This window comes from Nannospalax galili, unplaced genomic scaffold (genome assembly GCF_000622305.1).
Source record: "Nannospalax galili isolate Female #2095 unplaced genomic scaffold, S.galili_v1.0 scaffold192, whole genome shotgun sequence".
In the NCBI taxonomy this organism is placed as follows: Eukaryota; Metazoa; Chordata; class Mammalia; order Rodentia; family Spalacidae; genus Nannospalax; species Nannospalax galili.
This window is the reverse complement of record NW_008331810.1, coordinates 339,079-364,784: the sequence shown is the minus strand read 5'-3', so window position 1 is coordinate 364,784 and position 25,706 is coordinate 339,079. Positions and strand designations below refer to the sequence as shown.

The 25,706-nt window shown below is 44.4% G+C and overlaps 1 protein-coding gene across 6 annotated transcripts in view; it reads right to left on the bottom strand.

Annotated features, from left to right (window-relative positions):
- Nucleotides 1-4,703: 4,703 nt before the first annotated feature.
- Kcnj15 (potassium voltage-gated channel subfamily J member 15) overlaps nt 4,704-25,706 on the bottom strand; it is a 48,956-nt gene continuing 27,953 nt past the window's right edge. For 2 of the 6 annotated variants that reach the window (XM_029560526.1, XM_008826905.3), the window contains 2 exons: nt 12,821-12,906; nt 4,704-9,399 (listed from right to left, as the gene is read on the bottom strand). In XM_029560526.1, the coding sequence (XP_029416386.1) occupies nt 8,252-9,399; nt 12,821-12,890 (1,218 nt within the window). In that variant the 5' untranslated portion in view covers nt 12,891-12,906 and the 3' untranslated portion in view covers nt 4,704-8,251. Of the gene's footprint in view, nt 9,400-12,808; nt 12,907-13,012; nt 13,034-17,296; nt 17,427-25,706 lie in introns of those variants that run through there. The other 4 variants (XM_029560525.1, XM_029560527.1, XM_008826906.3 and 1 more) reach the window with 4 other exon arrangements.

Genomic DNA, 25,706 nt, shown 5'->3' with positions numbered 1-25,706 from the left:
ACTGCGCTTGCTCCTGCTTTGTCACAGGTCACAGTGATCCCTTACAGCAAGGACAGAATGGGGGTGTGGGTGGGGTGGGGACACGTATGAAAATGAGCTGGTTTGACAGAGACATGAACTTGCAGAAAGTTGGAGGATATATTTAAGCTTGTCTATCCCTTGTGTGGTTGGGCTCCGTGGTGACAGGAATACACATGGCACTCAGTGTGGACTTTCCATGTACCAAACAGCTGCCCAACCTTGAGACACAGGAAACAAACGTCCCTATTCTGCTAAAGCGAATCCCAGGAGAAGAGTAACTAAATATTAGGGGAGAGCAGGGCCACTCATCTTGGGGGCCAGTGCCAAGGTCAGGTGTGTTTTATAGGCATTGAGATGAAGATTTTGGTGACTATGCCATGCCAGGAGTTCTAAGTAGTGAGCAGTCTGCTCCTGAAATTTGAATGTCCTTTGGGATTGGGTCCCCATTCCCTCCGCCAGGAGTTTTATTATGCTGAGTCCTGGAGTGTGAGCTTTTGGAATTCAGGTTCTGTTCAGAAAAGCCTTCTTATGGAACCTTACAGTTTCATGAGAGTCTACGGAAATAATTCCTCAAAAATAGACCTGAGCTGGCTACCGTCCTGTCTTCCTCTCCTGGCTGCTATTTAATGCTCTGTCCACACACAAACACAACTTCCTTTTGTCATTTGGAGGTTTGTTTTTGTAAAAAGTCCCTGACACAGTCATGCTTCCTGTAGCAATTTGGTTTAGTACAACATCCTCTGTCCTCAGATGTGACGGAGGATGAAAGAATGGAGTTGAAGGGACTGAGTGAAAACATGATTTCCTTTGAGCTTCCCTCCAGCCTTCCTGGAAAAGCTTTTCAACAATATCAAGTCCATTTGTAGCAGTAACTGTACTGGTGTTAATAAGTTAAGTTTTTAGCTCAGAGTTGGTGACGTTTGGTTTTTACTTGTTAGGGACGAGATATACTGTCCTTAATTGCAATGTTTCCCTTGGAGTCTTATTTTGAATGTGGTTTACCTTTTATTCACCTGCATATTTGCAAGGAGTGCTGTGAGAGGTCCTCAGAGTAGGGAGACAGGATACTAGATAAGATTTGAGCCTGAATCAGGATAGAATGAGAATTAAGTTCAGCACCATGCAGAATGAATAACTAAACACAGAATACTGCCATGGGCTTTTAAGATGATTCTATTTAAAACATTTTTAAATTAATTTTTTAGGCTACCAGGCAAAGAAATTGGTTCCACTGTGACATTTTCATATGTGTGTGGATGAAGGCTCTCTCTTCTTCAATTCTGCCCCTTCAGCACTGGTGAGGAGGCAGAATCACAGGCCTAATTCCACAGTTGGAGCCTTGGAATCTGGACTCCCCACACCCAAGAGAGTAGCTTGAAGCCCGTGAGCTAGGCACATAATCAGGAAAGGCCTTTCTTACAAAACAGGCTCTACACTGCCCAGGAGAGTCATAGACTAGGTTCTAAATGCCACTGAAATGGTTCTTGGTTAAAGGAATAGGCAGGGAAATGTGTTTTCAGAATACCACCTTCTCTGATGTTAGTTGAGTGAATACTACAACCTCCAGGTAAAGGGGTATGCATTTCTTTTTTTCCTAGAAATGAGCCGAAATGAGCCAATTTGGGGATTATTTGAGTATTCTCTGTGGGCTTGCCAGATTGGACAGGTAAATACATAGGACTGCCAGTAAAATTTAAAGATTTTATTTATTCTTATTTTAAAATTATGTGTATGTGTGTGTGTCCGTGTGTGTCCGTGTGTGTCCGTGTGTCCGTGTGTCCGTGTGTGTGTGTGTGTGTGTGTGTGTGTGTGTATACACAAGTGCAGGTGCCCAAAGAGTCCACAAGAGGGTGTCTTATCCCCTTGGGCTGGAGTTGCTGACAGTTACGAGCTGTCCAATATTGGGTGCTGGGAACCAAACTTGGGTCCCCCATAAGAGCAACAAGTGCCTTAACCACTGCATCATCTGTCCAACCCATAAACTTGAAGCTCATTTATTTATTTATTTATTTATTTATTTATTTATTTAAATTTATTATGTGTGGGTTTTCACGTGTATGAATGTAAGTACACCACACGTGTGCAGTGCCCATGGAGATCAGAAGAGGGTGTCGGATCCCCTGGAGCTGGAGCTATAGACTGTTGTTAGCTGCCATGTGGGTGCTAGGAACCAAACCCAGGTCCTCTGCAAGAGCAGCCAGTGCTCTTAATTCCTGAGCCGTCTCTCCAGCCCAGATTTGAATAGTTGAATATGCGGTGCTGGGGATAAAAATCAGAGATTTTGTGCACAAGGCACATGCTCTACCACTGAGCCTCACCCTCGGACACTTTGACGCTCACATATGAATCATGTCCTCTGACTTTCTGTATCTGGTAATTTTATCAAGAATCAAGTATCATCTCCAGTCAACTGCCCCGCTCTAGTTCTCTTTCATAACCCTACAGTATAAGAGTTGAAAATTAAAAGTTCCTCTTGTCAAATTCTTGATATTTAAATGTTCAGTTTCTAGGACTAGAGAGATGGCTCAGTAATTAAGAGCACTGTCTGCTCTTCCAGAGGACAGAAGTCTGGTTGGGAACCAAACTTGATAGCTAACAACCATTGAAACTTCAGGTCCATAGACTCCAATGCCCTCTTCTGGCTTCTGTGGGCATTGTGTGTCATGGACGCACTTACATACATGCAGGTAAAATAAAATAAAAATAAATTAAAAAATTTTTAAAATATGCACAATTTCTAGTTTGGATTGATTACTTTTTAAATTTTTTAAAATTTTTGTCTTTTTGAGACAGGGTCTCTCCATAGCTCCAGCTGTCCTGGAACTCATTATGCAGACCAGGCTGGCCTTGAACTCACAAAGATACGCTTGCCTCTGCCTCCAAAGTGCTGGGATTAAAGGCATGTGCCACCACTCCCAGCATTACTTTTTAACCCAGGAAATGATTTGCCTTGGTGGGGTGGACAGAAAGTGTGGAGAGTCAGTCACATGCACATCAGAGACAGTGGAAGGTGGACAAGAACATGGTGGCCGAGGCCTGGTTTATGGCGCCTTGTTTCTTTTTCCATGAAGGACTTAGTGAAAACGTTTGGAAAGAAGCTAGACTTCATCTATTGGTATTTCTTAAAACCTAGGAAACTTGCCTGGGAAGTCAGAGGTGTGTAAAGACAGCTTGCTGTGATGTAAAACAGAATAGCCACGTTTCTGTCCTATAAAGCTCTCTTCCATGGGTACAAGTTCCCCTATGTGGAAATCTAGTTTATCAGCTATTAGCTTGTATCTCTCTCTCTCTCTCTCTCTCTCTCTCTCTCTCTCTGTCTGTCTCTCAACACACATATACATCATGCCTGTGCCACAACCTCTGTGTGGAGGTCAGAATATATATATATATATATATGTGTGTGTGTGTGTGTGTGTGTGCGTATGTGTGTACATATATATGTGCATGTGTACATATGTGGAAGCCCAAGGAAAACTTCAGTTAGTATTCCACAGATACCTACCATCCACCTTGCTTTTTGAGACAAGGTCTCTCACTGGCTTGTAGTCTAGGCTGGCTGTGCTGTGAGCCCCAGATGCTATAATTACAAACTCATGGCCCCACACCTGGGTTTTTGTTATGTGGGTTCTGGGGATCGAACTCATGTCCTCACGCACTTTACTGACTGAGTCAGCTCCCAGCCCCTACTTTGTGTTTTTCATATTTTCCACTGTCTTCCTTACTGTGAAGTCAAAGACTGTGTTTCTGATTCCTTAAAAAAACAAAACAATAAAAGACAAAGTTATTGACTAATAGCAATGCCTCAAGAAATTAAGTAAATCCTTATTCTTTAAAATCCCAGTAAAATTTCAGTAGTTATTAGTTTATTATCGATTCTAACTCTGGAGCCTTCTGAGCTACTCAGGAATCACACTCATTCTGAAAGCAGTAATGACTCATGGCTGTCCACACGCCTAAGGATTAGGAGACAAGTGACCCCAATTAAAAGTAGAGTGATGTCCATCTAGGGCAGAGTGTATGTAGTTAATCTTTAGGAGGAAAATGCTAAGCTTTAACCCTTCAAGGTATGTCTTAACAGGGGAAGAAAATTCAGTGCATCTCAGGGCTCTCCAGAGTCAGGTAATTGAATGCTAGATTACGAGTGCACAGCACAGAACGTGGAATTCAAGATTTGAAGTGGAATAGCTTTAACTAAAAAAATCCCACCAGGGAAAGCTGGGATGAGCTAGCCTCCACTTGCAATGCCTTTGAACAGGCAAAGAAAAGTGTAGGAAGAAAGATAACCATCGATGATGGTGTCTTCACCACACCCCACAGTCAAGCGTCTGACCATTCAACTGCGGCATCTACACACAGAACCGACATGTACAGTGAGGTGCAGAGGGCTCCGAGCACAGATCCAGCCTTCTCTTGTCTTTGTTTTCCTTCCCCTCTCCCACCCTCCCTTCCCCTTCCCTCTCCTCTCCCTCCCCTTCTCCCTCCCTTCCCTCCCCTCTCTCCAGAAGTTTCAAGCATCTAAGTGAGAGAGAATCACACTAGGGTGGAGGACCTCTGTCTCCATCATGGAGCAGAAAGGGCCACTTTAAAACTAGAGCTTAATTTAATTTCAGTAATGTCTAAATACTAGCCAATTGAAGCTAGAAGTTTAATTCAAATAAAAACCAAACAAAACAAGTGTTTGAATTTATTGAAATATTTAGTGCACTAACAAACTTTTAACAGTTTTGTTTTTATTTTAGATTCCTAAAAAATACACTGTTAATTTCCCCATGAATGAAAAAACAAAAGGGAGAGGATCAAAGTTTACTCCCCCCCCCCAGACCCAAAGGTGGCTCCTCTCCTCAAGGTGAAGGTCACTGAGCACATCGTTCCTTTGCTGCCTGGACCCAATGCTGTTGGGAGATGTGGCTTGTGAACATGACTGATCCTCTGCTGTGGACTCTCTAGTCTCCTAATGAAGCACAATTTTAAACAGGGTCACTGAAAAGACAGAATATATTGGTGATGCTGCAAAATGCAAATACTCATTTTTGGGGGGTCAAGTACTCCATTATTTTGATGACTTTTATAAAAAAATGATTGATTTTTAATTTATGTGTCTGAGTGTTTTTACCTGTATGTATGTAAGTGTACCACGTATGTTCAATGCCTGCAGAAGCCAGAAGAGGGCGCTGGATTCCATGGAGCTGGGGTTATAGATGGTTGTTAGTTGCCATGTGGGTGCTGGGAATCAAACCCAGGTCCTCTGCAAAAAGTCAGTGCTCTTAACCACTGTACCATCTCTCCAGCCCCTATTTTGATTACTTTAATTGGATATTTGTCGTGAATCTGTTTCAATCAGAAGGCTGTTCAGGGAAACTCAAGTAAGTTCGTTGCCTGAATCCTTCACTAGCATATTAACATGAGTATATGCTGTTTGAGGTAATATCAGTTAAGTGTGGCTCGGAAATGTTAATTTTAAACCAATCATAATTTTAGAACTACTTGCTGAATATTATGTTTACAATATGATTTATTGACTTATACATCATTATTATTATTACTTGAGAAAATGTTTATCTAGTACAAGCAGGCTTCAAACTCAGTAAGTTAGTAAGGCTGGCCTTGAACTTTTAATCCTCTTACTTCCAACTCCCCAAGTGCTGGGATTATAGGCATGTGCCAGCATACCTCATCCACATGTTGATTTTGAAGATGATATATATTTTTGTATGTATTACTGTTACAGAAGATCCAATGATCGAACCCCTAATCTTCCAGAAAATAATATGCTCAGTGATTACAGAAAGCTGTTTTTGAGTCTGACACTTTATCATTGTGCTGTATACCACAGAAGTGAGGCTGGTTCCTGATCATATTCAAGTCAGCACTGAGGTGAATCTTGTGGAAAGAATTTAACAATGCAACAGAAAGCCAGGCTAACCACCCAGGTTTCCTGGATTACACCACAGTGGTCCATGGAAACCAGCATGCATGGTGGTTAAAATGGCTAACGTCGAAATACCCTAAGAGCTAACATTTTTTAAACAGAGCAATATAATGTGACTAACCGTGAAATTATTGACAAAAAAGGAAAATACTTTTCAATAATTAAAGACAAGGCTCTCCTTTGTGTGTGTGTGTGAGTGTAGTACGTGCACACACGTGTGTGTGCCTGTGCATGTGCCTGGAGGCCAGGGAAGGAGGTCATGTATCCTGTTTTGTCACCCTCTGCCTTAATCCCCTGAGATGAGGTGTCTCAGTGAACCTGGAGCTGGGCTGGTAGTCACTAAGGCCCAGAGATCCTCCTGTTTTAGCCTCCCTTTCCCCCAATCACTGGGGTTACAGGTGTGGAATGTCCTGCCTGGCTTTTGATATGGGTGCTGGGGATTTGAACTCAGGTCCTCATGCTTACCAAGCAAGTGCTCTTACCCACTGGAGCATCTTCCCAGCTCCACATCCTCCCTTTATACACAGAAATTGTTCTTCAAACTTTTGCAAACGTCTCCTCCATGAGTCTCAGTACCTTCATTACATCAAGTTAGTTCCAAGCCAAAGATTTCATTGGTATGTCTTTTATTTAATAGAAGGACATTTGCAAATGTGGTCAGATCACAGGTGTGTAGTTCACACCATCAAGGCACCAGCAGTTGAATCCAGCTGATTGTCCCCCCGGTTTCTCTGAGCCCAAGTGTTCATTTTTTTTTTTAAACAGTGGTGGGCTTTCTTAATGCAAACATCTTTCATGGATGCTTCCTGTGATTGTTCCCAGAGAGCCAGGGGATGCACTTACACGTATGTGTCTGTGTCAGGCTCACATGCATGTGTGTGTGTACTCATTGCTGAATGTCTATGGTCACGTTGTACTTGAGTGAATTTTCAGTTGGTCTTGATTTGAATGAGTGAGCACCCACCTTTTACATGTTTAACCAATCCTAACCCATTTATTCTCTTCCCCTACACATGCAGGGTGTTAGACTTCTAAGTTCTGCCTGAGACAAACGCTATCTGTCACATGGAGCTCTGTGAGATGCGTTTAAATAGTGAGGGTATGCTTCACCTGATACGAGACTATCAAATTCTGTCCTGCACCGAGCGGTCCTCCTGTTTATGGACTCCTGTCCCTTGGCAGCTTGTCTTAATGCCCCACCTGTCCTCACAAACTTCAGGATCTGTTACGACACAACTTCCACTTTCTTCCATTGAAATCATCATCAAGCTATGTGCTTATCATGAGTGTGACAGTCACACTCTCAGGAGCTCTGTTTTGTTCTTAAAACACCAGTGGGTAATTTTATGTAGTTTCTTTGTGGGCAAGATATGTTCACAAGAATGAGCTGAAATGACTGAAAGAAACATTGACTGACTAAAAAGAAGGCCAGGTCTGGAGGCCACAGGGACACGGGGCCTCACATAGTTATTTTTCAATGTGGATCTAGATGGTGACTTTGAAAACATCATCAAGAGCAGAGCTTTCCATACTGATGCTGTAAGTCTGGCTGGAACCTGATGATGTGTGATGTTGCTGATATATTGCTCAATGGTGCTGTGTGGCTGGTCTGTGAACCACATTATGGGAAAAAAAGAGCCTGGTACATCCTGCTCCCCAAAAGTATGGGGAGTAATAGAATCAGGATATGGGCATATTTTCAGAGAGAGAATGATTAATTCCCAGTTTGATCAGTTTCAGTCAATACCATTCAGTCCACTGGGAAAGGTAAAAACAAAATGATTCTACTTTGTGAATTTAAAGCCCCCATTACCCAGATGCTTTTTGGGTACTAACAGAGAGCCATCATTGCAGATAAAGCTTATCAATTCAATTTGAACTGGAAAAGGACCGTGTTTTAAAGGAATACAAGGGAATACCTCTGTTGCGTAGATTAAATAAATACCTCGCAGGATAATCTAATGTTCTTATATAGAAATGCATTTCCTTTCTCTGCCAACATGATGCACATCTGTCCACCCAACAGGACACTGCCTCCATTGCCCTTCCGTCGCCTCTGTGAAGTGTAGCTCCATGTCAGAGAAACGAAGTCTGAACTTTGAGAGTTCACCTCTGACCAGGCACTTTGAAGGAGCCCTCTCAAATGCAGAAATGTTCTAGCCACTGGAAAGAAGGGAAAGATAGATCATGAACATCTGTACAGTCTGATAGAGGGTTCTCAAGTCCCATGTTCACAGCAGCCATGGCCTTTGAGGCCATCCCTGAAGTGGAGCCCCGGAGGTTCACAGAGGACCCCCGGGGTCAGACGTTGCTCTGCTGTAACAAGAGGCTCCTCAGCTCACGCTCCCTCTGATCTTCTTGCCTGTACCGCTCCTCTAGCTTCTGCTTCTCAGAATCCGCGCAGTAAAAGGTGCAATCGGGGCTCTTGCGGATCTGCTCAAACTGACTGAAGTCAGCCACATACTTTCCATTTTTGGAGAGAGAAACCACAGGCACAAACTCAAAGCCCCAGTAGATCTCCTCTGGGATGTAAGATGTTCGGCTCTGGCAGACAGCACTAGTGGATTCAACGGTGGCATTGAGGAGGACCACCAGCTCGAACTCCTTTTCCTTTAGATTCTGGGGTGTGAGATCCCTCAGGGGGCTGGTCTCATCCAGCACATGGTAGAAGGTCATGGGTAAAATGAGGAAGGGGCTCTCGGAGGAGGAGTCCACGTGGAATTTGACAGTGGCTTGGTTGAGGAGAATGCGCTCCCCCTCCTTGGTGACATGTGTCTGAAGGAGCTTGCCTGAGAGCTGGCACTGGATCAGCAGGCTCTTCCTCATGTTGGCCACCTGGATGACCAAGCACAGCTTCCCATTCTGCTTGGTGATGACTGCGCAGTGGCTGAACTTGATGGTCTCAGCTCGCTTTTTGGGTCTCGCTATCTTGGCCAGGAAGGTCCCTGTGATGAAGATCTCAATCAAGGTGGTGATGACCAGTTGGGCAACCAAGAGGAAAATCGCATGAGGGCATTCCTCCGTGATGGAGCGCACCCCATAGCCAATGGTTGTCTGGGATTCCAGGGAGAAAAGGAAAGCCCCGGTGAGAGAATCCACTTTCATGATGCAGGGCGTGTGGTTAGAATTGGGCTCCCTGGGGTTTAAGTCACCATGAATGAATGCGATGGCGTAGTAGACTACTCCAAACAAGAACCAGGTCATCACGAAAGTGGCAGCAAACAGGGTGAGTTTATAGCGCCACTTCATGTCGATGACAGTCGTCCACAAGTCCTGCAGGTAGAGCAGGTAGATGCCATCCACTTTGTCGATCCTCACATTGCTGTGTCCACTCTTGGACATGACTCGAGGTCTGTGGGCCTTGAATCCAGCCCCAGCAGTGTGCTTCACCAGAGGGGTGCTGGCCATGCTAATGTGCATGGTATCCATCCTCCCGCTCCTTGGGCCACCTGAGGAAAAAGACCATATTTGGTGTAACTTCCAGAAAATGGAAAGGGTTACAGTAGGTCCCTTTTGTTATGTTTCAGCTATGACCTCCTATGACCTCCTACCGTGTGATAACAATGTTTTCACATGAAGGAAGACTGAATGCATGACAGTTCATTGTATCTGTGATGGTTGGTTTTAACTGTCAGTCCAACACAATCTAGACTCCTCTGGGAAGAGAGTCTCAGTGAGGGACTGTCTGGATCGGGTTAGCCTGTGGGAGTGTCTATGTGGCGGTGTCTATGTGGGGTTATTTTGGTCAGGTTGATTGAGGTGAGAAGACCCTGGCACCATGTGCTGGGCGGTTCCATTCTTAGGGGATCCTGAACTGTATGAGAGAGCAGAAAGTGAGCTGGGCGCCAGCATGTATGCATTTCTTGTCTGTGTCTTAAGATGGATGGGGCCCGCTGGCTCTGGCTCTGCTGCTATGATGTACCCGCCATGATGGACCGTGACCTGGAATTCAGAGCTAAATAAACCCTTTCTCCCCTGAGGTGCTTTCCCTCCCAAAGGTTTATTTTTATTTGTCTGCATACGGGGGTAGGGTGCCTATGGAAGCCAGAAGAGGGCATCAGATCCCCTGAAGGTGGAGTTAAAGGCAATTGTGAGTGCCTAGATTTGGTGATGGAAACAGAACTCCAGTCCTCCGCAAGAGCAGTAAGGGCTCTTCATCACCAACTGGTCTCTCCAGCCTCCCCAACACTGTTGCCCAAGTTGCTTTTGTTAGAGCATTTTATGATAGCAACAGGAACCAAAACTAAGAGAGACATTATCTAAGGATGCCCTGTGGATACCAAACTCTGCAGATGCCTAACATTCCCTTGGAGGAAATGTGAAGAGTATTTGCATATAACCTGTGCACATCACCCCCAACCCTTTAAATCATCTCTAGATGGCTTATAAAACAACTCAGTGTGCAAGCTAGGTAATTAGTTGTGCTGTTTTGCTCATCTTCAACCCACAGTTGTGTGGACCCCCAGGTATAGAACTCATAGAGATGGAGGGAGGCTGAATGTGGATAAAAGAAAGTGGAACTGTGAAGCCGGACTAGCTGGCCTGTGCTGGGGACAGCTGAGCAAGGAGCACAGGCTCTGGAGACACGTGAGCAGGGAAGACGCTCACTTTGCAGTTGGTTCGCTGTGTGACCCAGAGCAAGCTTTCGACTTTCTTAGACCTCAACTACTTAGTCTGTAAAATGGGAGTACGCCCTCCTCCTCCTCAGGGTCTTGTGCTGGTTGCACGAGCACCTAAGCAAAGCCGCACTCCACAACCCAACCTCACTCTGCTTTTCTTTGCGACAACACAGGGTATGCTTTACAAAATGTCACTAGTATCTATTTATAGTCAGTTATCAGAATTTTCCGTAATACAAAATAAAAACTTTTTTTTCTTGAGACGGGTCTCACTATGCATGCTTGGAACTCACTATGTAGACCAGGTTGGCCTTGAACTCACAAAGACCTGCCTGCCTCTGCCTCCCGAGTGCTGGCGTTAAAGGTGTGCACCATCATGTCTGGCTGCCATATGATAGAAAAGCTATTCTTAATTACTTGACTGGATTCAGAACCGATAGCGTGTAAGACCACCCACCAATAAAATAGTTTTGGGTATAGCGATGAGGAATATTGCTACAAACCTTAAAGGGCAAAGCAATATTAATATCAATCGTTTTAACACCTACTTTTTGCCTGGCATTCTTTGGACCAATTCATTTGTACCCTTCCCTCCCTGTTCCGATGAATAACTCAGAATCTTTGACCTCTCTTGGTTTTTGATAACATTTAGGAATTGCTCAATTACCAGACAAAGAAAAACCAAATAACAAGCAATAACTAGTAATTAAGCTTTCTTAGTGACTCAAGTCATATGCTGGTTATTCTTAGACAAAGGTACCAAAGTCATTTCTGGTGTGATATTTAGGTGGACACAAAATTCTGCCTTATTCTTTAGCTCTAAATAGAGTCGGTCCAAGGAGTCTATTTTAAGAACAAATGAAAGGGTAAATAAGTATAGTCATCTAACATAGTAGCAGAAAAAAAGGAAAAAAGCACCTACCAGAGAAGCAGTCCTAGGCTCCCAGCCTCAGTCCCAGAGTGCTCTGCCTGGCCCAAACCACCAACAGCCACAAGTAAGCCCGCTGCAAGGCCACATCGCATCTTAGAGCACCTGCCTGCTGACAGAGACGGATTGCTCCTACATTCTTTGAAAACCATGATGCCAGTGACTACAAAGTAACTTTACCTGGTTGGCATGTTTTGTTTTTCTTTTTTCCAACCTCATTTGTATTTTAGGAGTTAGGAAAAAATTCCCCTTTTGAAAAGGAACAGATGGATATACAGTGGCGCATGATTCAGGTAGTAATCTTTTAGGGAAAGGGATATTATCTCAATAAAAGGTTTGGAACGGATTCAGGCAAATCCTTTCAAGGAAATGGCAAGGGTACCCTTCAGAAGTCAGCAATGCTGAGGGTATAATGGGCCTGTTGGGCACTTTAATCTTCCTGTTTCCTTATGAAGGGTGCACCACTTACTGACTGCCCTTGAAATGAGTTTTTTTTTTTTTTTCTTGGAAGATCACTTTTTTATTTTCACCATAAAGAAAGGCTGCAAAGTTATTCAGAACTTTTTTTTTTTTAACTTCTTGAAGCCTAGCCCACTTTTCCTGGGGTCCATTTAGAAGACAGGGGAATCACAGGGAGCGTGGGCTTGGCCTTCTCAAATCCACACTTGTCAGTACACACAAAGGAGGAAGATAGCCCCACTGGGGTTTGGAAGGGACATGCCATGCTGCCATGCCTGAATGTAGAAACCAGCTAATGACAGCGGCTCTGCCAAAGACAAGCACAGCTTACGTGCAAGTGACTGAATGTACTTAGGAGAAGGACGGAGGAGAGACCTGCTGGAGAGCGCGCATACCGCTCAGTCCACTGACACCAAAACAAGGCTTAAGTTTTCCAGGGCAAGCGAAACACAAGTGTTCTGGGGACAAACACGAGCAAAGCTTTCTGCACAGCCTCTCCAGGTTCTGTGGACTAAGGCTTTGTTTCTAGGAAGGCACCAGCATGGGGCCTCTGTCTCTCCCTCTCTGTCTGTCCTTCTGGGGAGCGGACCGGGCCTGAGATGAGCTATGTGCTTTCCTGTGTCTGCTGAGCACTTGTGGGCTGCAGGCCTGAGCACCTGGCTCTGGAGTCAGTGACATCAATAGTGCCTCCTGTCCATGAGGGTTTGGAGACCCAAGACACGTGAGAACTGTTGCCTCTGCAAGTGCTGAGTTCACAATCTGAGGGAAAGACAGCAGCCAAGGGACATGGGTCCCAGGACTGCCCATCCCCACTATCCTCCAAACCCCTCTGCCCTCCGAGCCATTTACTACCTGGTCACTTACTCTGCAGGTCAGGAATCTTCTGCAGGGCAGGTGGCACGTCCTGGCTCCCCTTCACCCACCTGGCTACCATGGGATCCTGCTATTGCCTGAAAGAAAAGAGGGACAGACACGTGCTGTTCACAGGTGACCACCACAGCACCCAGCAGAACTGGTCCCTGAGGATTCCCTCAAAGTCACTGCTGTGGCATTTACCTTCCGATCCCTGGCCATCTGGCAAGGTGCCCAGTACAAGCTAAATGCCCAAGAAGTTTCAAGAATGAAGTTGTTGCTACCACCACCGTCCGTGCTAGGACTCCAGCCCCTGGAGGGAGCTCATTGGCAGAAGGCGCTAGTGAGAGAGGGTCAACCCACCCCCAGCAAGGCCACGGTGATTGAGCAGAAGGCAGGAAGGGGAAGTGCACAGGAAGTAAACAGCGCATAGTGGAGGGGAAGAGTCCAGAATAGTTCTACCGCCTGTGGAAACGCAGTGCTTATGTTGAGTCATAGAGCATTAGGTAGCAAGGGCTGTCAATGCGGTCTCATCTAATGACACAGACTGTGGAGCAGGACATTGAAGCCTGGAGGGAAGGGCCCGCGCTTGGTTACTCGGCTGGGTGCTAAGGGAGGAAGGAGGCCCAAAGGCTTTGGAAGCTATACCAGTGTTCTTCCTAAGACACAAAGTTCCCCTGTTCCTACCCCTGCTGTGTGTGATTGGTCTCTAAACTCAAGATATTTTTGCATTCTGCTTTTTCTGAAATACTCTCTCCTTAGTCCCCCCTTCTCCCTTCCCCCTTCTCTCTCTCTCTAATTTAATAATCATTTATCAGTCTGTTATTTATCATCTATCATCTTACTATAATTTATTTACTACCTATCATCTATAATATATGTAGTATCTCTAGATCATCTATTAGATAACCCCTACTGACCTACTATATCTGTATATCATCAATCATCTGGGTACTACCTATACTCTCTATCAGTGTATCTATGCCCAAGTCATCTGGTTTTTCTATCTGTTGGTATCTTTCTCTCTCACCCTCAGGCACACATATGTTTCCTATTGATTTTCAGATCTGCATTTATTCACAGTAATGACTGCTTGATGGTCAATGTATTTCCATTGCTCAACCCGTACAGCCTCACATAGGAGGAGTCCCAGTGGGTCCTGCAGGGCTTGGGGACCACCCATGCTCACTGCTCTCCTGAGATCAGGAATCTGCTCTGCAACCATTAGTATGCATCCACATCATTGGCTTACATTAAGGGTATGTTCTTAATCCACAGTACTTAGTCTTAAGGAAGCTTCTTTTAAGAAATCTACTTCTTGACAATACACATTTATTTTATACATTTTGTGGCACTGCCTTTGAGATTTTCCTTAGCGATTCTGCCATCATGGCTTATCTCTAAAGTTTTAAGAAACTTAACAGCTCTTCCAAGTTAAAAGTGGGACAATGATAAGAGGGGTTCTGTGACTTCCCCTCTCTTAATACCGTAGATAAGTAATACTCCATTCAACTCATAAGCATGTTGTTTTAGTCTCTGGAAATACCATTTAGGTCCTCAGAGATTTGATGCTGGTGAAGCTTATGGGCTGGGACTATAGTTATATCTTTACTGATGCCCTTGAAACTGTTGACTAGAGGTCAGTATTGCCCTTTGCTACTTCATGCAACAAAAGGCACACGGCGTGGAGTCATTCATACTTCTGTAGTACGCGATTTGTTTTGGGAAATAAAGGGGAAAATACAGTTTGGGGATGAACGTAAACAGCAGGCACACTGGAGAAGGTGCTTGGCTTTATGAAGCGTGTTGGAAGAGCCGCCCTCCATTGTTGGGGATGAAACAACGGAAGCAGGGAAAGGGGTCCCTCATTCATCATCAGAGGACAACGCTCTGGGAGCCTTTTGTAAGAGTTAAGGAGTCAAGAAGCAATGGTGTGTTCTTCCTGTGGAAAGCAAATGCCCCCTAAGTGGCCAGGAAGCTACGGGGCAGTTAGAGACACAGAAGCAAATAGCAGGCACGGGTGGGACGAGAAGGGCACCAAACTGGGAAAGACACAGATAAATAAAGATGAGGCAAAGAAACACTCAAGTCATAAAGACTCGGGTAATAACGGAGACACTGGTTCAGAGCAGTAACTGTGGCCACAGCGATATGCTAGTCAGTCACATGCTTTCCACCAGCTCCACCATTATTTCTCCAAAGAGGACACTGAGGCATGGAGAGGAGCTATGGAGGGGTGACTCGGTTAAGCTGGCAACACTGACAAGTGGCAGAATGGCACCCCTGAGCCGCGCCTTCCAGCAGCATGACAGAAATGCTCCGGGTACCGAAACCTGGAGATTTGGAGCCTGACCATGTGCATGTCTAATGAGCTGGAAGTTTCTGCTTCAGGGACACATGCTGTTTCCACCACGCTGGGATGCCCAGCCTTCCCCTAGAGGGACGTCCTTATCCCCAGCCTCGTGTCAGCACCTGAGTCATGATGTATGCTATGGCCCAGGTGCTGAATACACCTGCTGTTTCTTCAGGAATTTCCAGCTCCACTGTTCCTATAGATGAATGCCACCTTCCCGGTGGCTGAGAGCCAGAATCAGAAAGAGTCTAGTCGAAATTGTGACATATTGGTTGTATTTATTATATATGTGTTATATAAATCATATAGATTATATATGAATCTTATATTATCAAATTTATATTGAATAGATAATGCTAAGTATATTGTAACATATTAGTTATTTGTATAATATAAATAATTCCAGCTCAAATTAATTTGCACTAATGATATAAATATGTTACTTATATTTTATGTTAAATATGCATTATAATGTAATATAATTGACTCTAGCCCAAATTAAGTGTAGAGAGATCTTCAACTCCCATAACAATTTTTACACATCATATTTGCTAGGAGCTAGGCCTCAAAAATAGGGTTTTTCACCTGCCACGTGGACTCTTTCTTAAGAAAAATATCAGGGACTGGAGAGGTGGGTCAGCAGGGAAGAGCACTGGCTGCTGTTCCAGAAGACCCAGGTTCCCAGTCCCCACGTGAAGGCTCACAACTATCTGTAACTCCAGTTCCAGAGGACCTGATGCCCTCTTCTGGCCTCTGTGGGCATTGCATGCACAGGTACACTTACATAGATGTAAGCAAAACACTCATACACATAAAATAAATTTAAAAATTAATTTAAGAATCATTGGGGGAGCTAAAGCTCAGTGGTTAAGAGCACTGGCTGCTCTTGCAGAAGACTCAGGTTCGAATCCTGGTATCCACATGGCAGTTAACAACTGTCTGTAACTCCAGTTCCTGATACCCTAAGACTCAGGTTCGAATCTTGATACCCACTTGGCAGTTAACAACTGTAACTCCAGTTCCTGACACCCTCCTGACACCTGCCAGTGCTCTACAGTGGGCACTGTACCACATGGGTGTACTTTCATATATGTAGGCTTAACACTCATACGCATAAAAGGAAATTAAATAAATAAAAGTTTTAAAGTAGAATGATTCTTCCCTCCCAGTTAGCACAATACTGGGACTTCCTAAAAACTTGGAGTTCTATTAAGTCGAATTTTGGAAGTTTTCTATTTTCCCCAGAAAGACTTCGTTTTGCATTCCGTGGTAGGCAAACAAGGCACACACGCTAGCAGAAAACATTACATACACAGTTTTTTCATTTATGAAAAAGTGGGGAGGCAGGGGTTCCCCAAACTGGAGTTTTTCAGCCAAGCCTCTAGTGACTTCATTGCATGTGCTCTTAAAACGGTGGAGGTGTGAAGGAATAAAGTCTGAGTCAAGTCATAACTTTGCTTTTCTGGACTAAAAGAATGCAGAGGACTTGACTTTTAAACTGATAAAAACTAACTTCCTGTTTGTAAGAAAAGTTGCTTGAAAAGCTTTCTTGGATATCAACTCTTCCTGACACACCGGTTTTTGATGATCTCCAAGCCCAAAGATTACCTAGATTAAATTTCATGTTAAGTATACACAGGCTTAAATATTAAGTGGAAAAAAATGCTTAACAAGAATCTGTTTGGGGTTCACTGAGCTCAGGAGTTTAAAAGCAATTGAAAATACAATCAGTGAGCCTTGTCCTTCTTTGGACCCTGTAACGGGTCACACAAACACAAGCCGGGGGACCTTTGCCTGTGGCCATGTGCCAGATTTTTCCTTGTCTTCAAAACAATCCACCATTTGCTTCAAAAGCTGGCTGAGTTCTGAACCGGGTTCACTCCTGTGGCTTTGCCCACACACGTTAGCATATTCAACAAGCTGGTTTCCTCTATGTCAGCGGCCCCGGTTTCCAAGTGAACTCAGAGCCTCACAGGCAGAGCCGTGGCAGGCTTTGGTTATCCTGTTCGATTGGATGTGAATCCCGGTTATTCCCAGCATCTCTCTGTACAGGATCTTTTCCTGGGGCACTGTTTCTACTTCCTGTGTTGGGAGGTCCTGTGACATTTCTGGACAGGGAAGTGGCAGAGACCCACCTCACCAGAGCAGGGGCCTTGGGCACACACTGGGGTCTTGTAAATCTCCTGCATTGCCTTCAATCGCCCTGCTCTTTATTTGGAGAGAGGGAGGAAGGGGTTCCTCGGACCACAGCAGACTCATTGTCACCTGTAACGGGAGAAAGTCACTGGATTTTTGGAGTTTCTTGTTTCTGAGATAAAGCCTAGTAAAAGCTGGCCCCCGAGGAGACTTCACTTCATACTTCGTATTCTGGGTCACATGCCTGAAGGGATACCGAATTTCAAGAAAAGTCTGAAATACCCTTAAGGGGAAATCCAAATGCTGGTTCGTGATGAGGCTTGGAACTGAGAAAGAATTTAAATCTAACAAGATTTCAGTAGGAAGAAAGATTTGTCTCATCCCTAAGGACAGATAGGAAAGGACAGTGATTTTTCTTGCATTATTTCAGAGTCAGTATTTAGATATAGCACACAGGGTAATCTTTCAGGCAAGACTGAACCATCCCCTCAGTTCAAGGTGGAACCATCCCCTCAGTCCAAACTTCCTTTGAGCAAGAAGCCCCTGGATCTAGTGGTCTCATGATCTGTAATCTCATAAACACACTGGCATCGTGGACTGACTTCACTTCAGAGGGGGTGGGAGGGTTGATTAGAAGCACTTTCTAAAACATCATTTTTATTTAATCCTTCTCTCTACCAGCTGAAGAAAAGACTTCTATATTCTAAATGAGAAATTTAAACTTAGAGAAATTACAGACACAGACACAGTCACACACACTAAAGCCAGAAGACAGAGGACTTTGATAGGAGAACCTGATCTGTCAGCCTCTGGCACTGGCCTGTTATCTGCACCACCATCACAGTTTACACATCTGTTCTCATGGTGCCCTGTGACTGAAAGCACATAATACGTCGGTGCTCAGTGCACGGTTGCCTTAAGGCCATAAAGAGCCATAGAGCATAGAGCAAATAATCAGCAGTGGGTCTGTTTATCCTCTGCCAGGTCTTACATAAGGATTATGTATAATTCAATCCTCACAGAGGTTCTGAGTAGGACCTGTTGTTATTCCCAACTTCTAGATAAGGACATTGTGATAAGGGCAAGGATTGGTTGGGACTCCAGTCCCTTCCTATGGTTTCTCTTACACTCATTCTCTAGCTTGCCTGGACATCAGAATCACCCGGAAAGTTCCAGAAGAAGGGGAATGGCTGAGGTGCAGCCTCTGAAGGTCTAAGCTCCTAGGTAGTAGCAGTGCTTTGAACTGGAGGCCTGCTCTGCAGAGACAGCCTGGGTTCCAGGGGTGGAGAACCCGAGCACCATCTTGCTCAGGTACAGTACAGTCAGATGAATTTGTGGCAAGCAATTCCAGGATGCTTTGCCAGCTAAGCCCCCGCACTCTGGAAGGTCTCACTGCCCCTCTGTGTTTTACAGGTTGCTAGGAGTTCCATAGATAAGCAACTTACTTAACCATATAGAGACACATGGTCATGTCTGAGTCTGTTTGTAAAGCATCCTTCCCCAGGACTGCTGCTGTGGTGAAGTGTTTCACTTCCCGTGCCAGAGACCATTTGATTTGCTCTGGCCGACGGCCTGGCAGGGCAAGGCCCATCACACCTGAGCAAAGGCATCTTCTCTCTCTGTCTGCCATTTGGAAACACTCTGGAGGAGTGTTGATCTGGTCTAAAGCCTGCACTTTTCATCTGAAAGATGATTCAAAAAGCTGAGATTTAAGGTTCTTCACCCAGTAACTGATGGGCTTCAGGCTTGAAACAAGTTTGTGATTCGTAGTCCCTTCCATGGGCAGGCATGCCTCTTGGTTAACATGAACTATCTGGAGGTGAGCTATCTACCTTAGTGGATTCTGAAGAAAGCACAGCCTGAAAAGTGCAGGCCCTCCCTGCAATCAGCTGAAGTCCTGAGGAGCTCATTGGAAATGCAGAGTTCCAGGTCCCACACCTGGGCTAACAAGACAGAATTTCTGGAGGCCCTTCCCAAGAAGTCCAGTCTTAGAATTCCTCTCCCCAACAGAATGCAATGGTGGTTTGAATTGGAGGAGTTTATCTGTCACCCTGTTACACATGGGAAAGGCAGCAAGTGACCTTCGGTGACTAATCCCAGATCTCACATTGCATGCGAATGTGTAATGAACCCACTTGCCTCTGCGCTCAAACATTTAACCTTTTCTCTATGTCTCCGTTCCATCATTATTGTTTCAAATTCCATAAGTCCTAAAAAAGCTCCTTTTCCACCCTTAAATGTGGTTTGCATAGTTACGCCCTTACTTCTAAATGCAGACTCCTGATTTGATTGTTTTCTATTCCAGAGAACATCAACCTTTCTGCACTCAGCAAAGGCAAGTCTAAACAGATCCCAGGTTCAGCTTATTTTCCATTTTCCATGGCAGCGTTAAGTCAGAGTTATCATTTGCTGAATATTTTTGTAAAGACAGTTTAATTTCAGGCCCTTTATTTGCGAGAGAGCTGGCTAACCGAAATAAAACATTATACATCTGTCTGTTGTTACGAGTGACCAACTTCATCCGAACATTTTTACTTAATAACAGCTAAGTTTCCTATAGACTAAGAATGTGCAGCCGCCAAAAGCGAACGGAAACTTCCTTTGGTTTACCACCCTTGGTCTCGCTCGCTCCAACATGTGAGGAACTTGCTTGGGTAATAAGCATATTCTCCCCTTTAATCACAGCATGGCTTGGGCATGCATTGTTGTGAGATGACGAGTAAAACAGGAAAATTTATGTCTGGGGGTGGTTGGGGGGGTGCAGACATGACAAGGCTGTGAATCCTATTGTGTTACTTTCCCCCAAATGCACTGTCCCAAATGCTCTCTTCAGGAAATGAATTTCTCCAAGTGGCTCGGGCAATCTCACTGGCTGTTCCTGTTGAGATTAATTCAAACACAGAGGAGATGGTTTAAACGGTGAAGGGAGAGGACAGGCAGGGAGGGGTGTTGGGATTTGCTGGACTCAGCACCACGAAGTGCATCAGAGCCTGGTGGAAGGCATCTCTTTTAGCAGACAGTCCTTGCTGAGGAACCCAATATTTTATGTCGTGCGTTTATTTAATGAGACTGCAAACCGGGCTTAGCTGGGAGCTTACAAAGAGGAAGTCAGTAAGTGTGAAGCAAGCAAGGCCAAGGCCAGGCCGGCTGCTTTCCTTAATTCCTATCTTCCTATGACTCCCAGCAGCACTGCTTCGCACCCAGGCATCACTGTGGGATCTACAACATTTCCCCGAAATAAATCTCCCTCTCATGAAAGCATCAAGTATTCCACCTCTCACCACTCAAAGGCATCTTCTCTTAAATGGCGATGACAGCATAGAAATATAGAAGGCACATTCTGAACTCGGTGCTAAGTTCAGGATAACGTGTGTTTCTGGTTTCACACTGGCTATTTTTTCTTTCCTTAAAAAAATTAATTTGGAATTGCCTCGGTCTCCGTGATAGGCTGGATGATTAATGGACTTTAGTGTGATTCACCTGCCATCACCGTTGGAATTCCTGTCCTTGTTGACTTTCCTGCTCATTATTATCCTAATGGGAATCTCATCCCAGACAAAGGAAATTACTGACTCTTGCTTGGTTTGGAACCAAGTTATTTAACAATGGGACTCGTGTCAAAAAGTTTCACAATCCAGTCTCACTGTGAGTCCACACTTTGACCACAAGTCTGTGATTCAGAAACTGGAGCTCTCAGTGTCCCAGGGGAGTATACTTCATACCAAAAGGTTTGTATTGAGTTTGGTTTACTTTAAAGACCAGTGATATTTCTGAGTTGTTGGTTTGTTGAAAATATCATCACTTGGGCTCTCTGAATGACAGAGACATTTTCCAATTTCAAAAGACCTTCACATTCAATCAAAATCTCAGACCTTTGGCAGTTAACTAATCTTCATCTGTAAACAGGGTAGCAAAACACACTGGCACCATCTGTACCTAATTAGCCAGAACACGGTTGGCTCAATTTTGGTGGTGGAAGTGTTGGCAGAGATGATGCAAGATGCTCAGTTAAATTTTAATTTCAGATGGACAGCCAATAATGTTGAGTATAAATATGGCAATATTTAATATATGCATATGCTAGAAATTATTCATCGTTGATCTGAAATGCAAATGTATATATATATAATGCACATATATATATATATGCACTGTAAGTATACATATAAGTTAAACAGTAGTCCCATATTTTCATTTGCTAAATCTGGCATCCTTAGGGAAGGAAAAATCTATGCTCCTGAGGATCTTAGAAGGCCAAAACCCTTAAAGGCAAGGTTTCATACACAGGCAGCAGTCTCAGAAAAACACCCCAGTACTAGGAGTTCTGAAAACAAATGCAGGCATCGTGGGACTGAGTACAGACTTCTCCTGCACAACACTCAGTCTGCAATCTAGTAAGCAAGTCCATTTTAAAACATTTGTTCTGGAGATTTCTGGCATGCAATACCATGTAAAGTTTGTGTGGTGCTGGGGATGGAACTCAGGGCTTTGTGCTTAACTGAGTGAGCCACACCCCCAGGTCTTGTCTCATTTTCAGTATTTCAGTTCAGGTGTTCGGAAGACAGCATTTAGATAAGGGCAAACCACTGTGCCGAAGATGCTAATGTTATTAAAATGCACTCATTCTGATTTTGAAAAATATAAGTGTGCTTTTCCCCCAATCACTAAATAGAAGCTATTGTTGTGAAATGTGGTGAAAATCAATGATCTTTTGAAATCTCTAGGAAGACAACAGTGCGGTGGGAGTTCTCTGTGACAATGCTTCTGAAAGGGTCACAGTTAGAGCGTACACAACTGTGGTTTGTTGCACATTGAGAGCCAAGGTGATTAGTGACAAGTTGTTGAAAATAAGCAATTCCCTTTTCTTCCCTCATCTGAGGTCATTGATTTTCCTCAGTTCTCCAGGACTGAGGAACCTTGACTTAGATTTGGCTGCAGATTCTAAATACAGCAATTTTGATAACATCAATCAGCCAACTATTTTGTCATTCTTGATTTATCTTCCTCAAAGACACAGTTAACCATCAAAGATACTAGTTATTTTATAAAATGGCATGGATACTTAATGATTTAAGTCGCTCTTAGTTCCCCTTCCAATGGAACATGACATCAGTGCTCACGTAACTGGAACAATACCCAAGGGGTGGGAGTCCGACATCCTCTGCTCTGGAAGCCATGGCACCTTTTCCTCTTACGTGCAAACACGGGAGTGAAAAACAGAAAACAACTGAGATACGTACGTCATCCTTGGTCTTCGTAGCCTGTAGCACTTCTCAGAACTGTGGAGCCAGAGTTTGAGTGAATATACTGTACGGTCATATGCAGCTCTAGATTACCATGGTTTCATCATAACTCTTACCAGGAAAAGGAAAGCTTATTCATCTCCAGTGCTCCATTCACACAATACTGCTCTTCATAAATCCTGCAGTGGTGCTCACCGCTGATAAGGTGGAGCCTAAAGGCCTTCAGAAATCACAGCCCTGTGAAGCCCTAACCTTCTTGCTTGCTTTTCCACTTTGTCCCTAGGATGGAGTCTGGGTGCATACTTGCCTTTTTCCAGAACAGCTCAGTGCCCTTGGGGCTCCATGTCTGGGAACACCCAATTCCTTCTGGAAGGTTCTCCCTTCTCCAGCTCTTGGCTCAGTCTATCTCGCCTTCAGAAGTCAGGTTGAGCCTCACCTCCTCTGTACTTAAAGACACACTTAACACTTCTCTACAGGCACAGTAGGCAGAAGACACAGGGCAGGGGACCTGTTCTCATTAACACTAGCTGTGTGACTTTGGACAACTTTCTTAACCCCTTTGAGACGTGGTGTCCTCTGGTACAGAATGGAGATAACTGTAATTCCCATGCAGCTTTGTCCGCCCATACCAAGTATCACAGAGTTAACTGTAACTATTATATTCTCACAGTAAACGAAACAGAGAATACATCTTGCAAAAAAGAAATCCCATTTACCACAGAGGAGTAACTGAGGGCTGTATTCTGATTCTGTGAAGTTCTTGTAAACCCACAAGAACTCTCACCTACAATATTTATAAACACATAGACCAAAACACACCAAAAGGCTGAAAAGACATTCCAGGTCTTCAATATTTATTCATCCACGCCAAGAACTTACTGTGCACCCTACCGTGAGCTAAATCCCAGGTGGGTTCAGCAGTGAGCACCATCTGTTACTGGTCTTGGCTCTCCTACACTTTTGAGTAGGAGAGGGAAAGGTAAGTCATTAGACCAGTAACTGAATGACAGTCACAGGAAAACCAAGGAGGAAGTCCAGGTTGGAAGACAAACCAGAATGTGGGCATATGGCGTGTCCGAGCCTGGGGTTCCAGGAAGGTCTTCCTAAGGATGAGGTACTGAGGTGGAGAGGTGAAGAACGAGGTGAATGAGGAGGCAATCCAGGTGAGAACTGAGCATCGGGGCAAAGTTGGCATCTTCCCGAAAGTCAGGAGGTTACCAAAGAGGGGGGAGTGTCCAGGTGAGAACAGAGGCCAGAGCCAGGGCCTCGTGGGCCTTTTGGGGATGATCATGTCACTTTCGTTCCAGGAGAATGAGGAACTTCTGAAGTTTTATTCAAACAAAAGACAAGATTAGACTTGCTGGTCAAAGAGATCATTTCTGACAAGGAGAAAGGACTGGCAGCTTGGATGCCAACATCCTACTCAATCAGCACTTCCAGTAATCCAAGCTGAAGTCTCTGCTGTGTGGACCAGGCCAGTGCCAACCACTTGAGAAGTGAGGCATCTCAAACAGGTGGTGCTAGGGTTGGGGAGAGGGCACAGGTGTGAGAGAGAGCAGGTCTCGGAGATGGCGCTGGATTTCCTGGCTTGGAAGTTTTATTTTACTGGCCAGACAGTGCTGGGTCTTTTAAATCGTGCCCGTGCTGTTGGCCACCCTGGTTGTTGGAATGTTTTGATATTAGGTGGCAAGGTGCTCATATTTACACGTGATATTGATGGAGAAGGAGGGCCTGGATAGAGGATGCACACCGGACTGCAGGGGAGACACCAGGACAGAGAGAAGGACTGGATAAGGATAGGGGTTGTTAGTGCTTATGTTAACCAACTGATTGGGGCCATAGTAATGGATGACTCGCCCCCAGATGGCAGAACGCGAAAGAAATAATCCCAGAATGTGCCCTGGCCAGCCATGGGGTTGGGCTGAGCAGGAGCACTGTCAAAGGAGACCAGGGAGAGCTGTCCAACCAAGAAACACAAAAGCACTAGGGACCTAGTGACATTTATCAAATTGCCAAAGAGTTTTCAAGACACACCGACTGACAAGTGTACAGGCACGAATGGCTTTGTGCTCGGCTCTTCAGAGTGTAATCTGGCATGGCTCTTTGGCATGGGAGTTTGACTAAGCATAGCTAATTTTAAAACATTCATTTATACCCATTGATGTAATAAATCAACTTCTAAGAATAAAAATGTCCAACAGAAGTCTTTGTCCAAGAGTGTTCTCTATATCAGCTGTAAGGCTGAAAACACCTGAAGCAACCTGGATCACAAATAATATAGACCTAGTTTTAAATCTGCAAAATATCTGTGAGCTGAAATATTATGTAATATTTAAAAACCAAGATAAAATGCACGTCTTAGTAATTGTTTTTTAACATATATAAAATTTATTCTTGCTTTATGTGTATGAGTGTTTTACTTGCATGTATGTACATGCACTCATATCAAGCAATGCCTGCAGAGGCCAGAAGAGGGTGTCGGATCCCCTGGAACTGGAGTTATGCACGGTTGTGAGCTGCCATGTGGGTGATGGAAACAAACCTTGGTCCTCTGCAAGAGCAGCCAGTGCTCTTATCCACTGAGCCATCTCTCCAGCCCCTATCAACGGTTTTCTGTTTGGTGTTTTCTTTTGTTTTTGTCTTTGTTTTTGAGACAGGATCTCACTCTAACCCAGGTTGACTTCAGACTCACTAAGCAGAACAGAATGACCTTGGACTTGTAATGAGCCTTTTTATTCTGCCTCTCCAGAACTGGGATTATAGGCATGCACCATGATGCCAGGCTAAATATGTCTTTTAAAAAAAACAATGGATTAGGGCTTAATGTGCAGTGTGCTTTTCCGTGTCTCTCCAGGTAAGATGAACATGAAATGGCTTTAAGATGCCAATAGCACTTATCCTTCAAAGGAGAACACAATTAGGAAGGGTTCCCAACCAGACTTTCCATTTTATTCAATTATTCTGAAAATTCTACTTCCCCAGCACACATCATTCCCACGCAGACCTTGCCGTGCATGGAGATGCGCCTACAGCGTGCAGCTGAGACATTTTCCACACCCTGCCATGGCCAAATCAATGGAATAGTTTGCTCTCAGAGACATGTTAATTGTTCAAATTCAAGAACTTAGTTTGCAGTAAGTGGCGAGGGCTATTATTTCATGTTAGC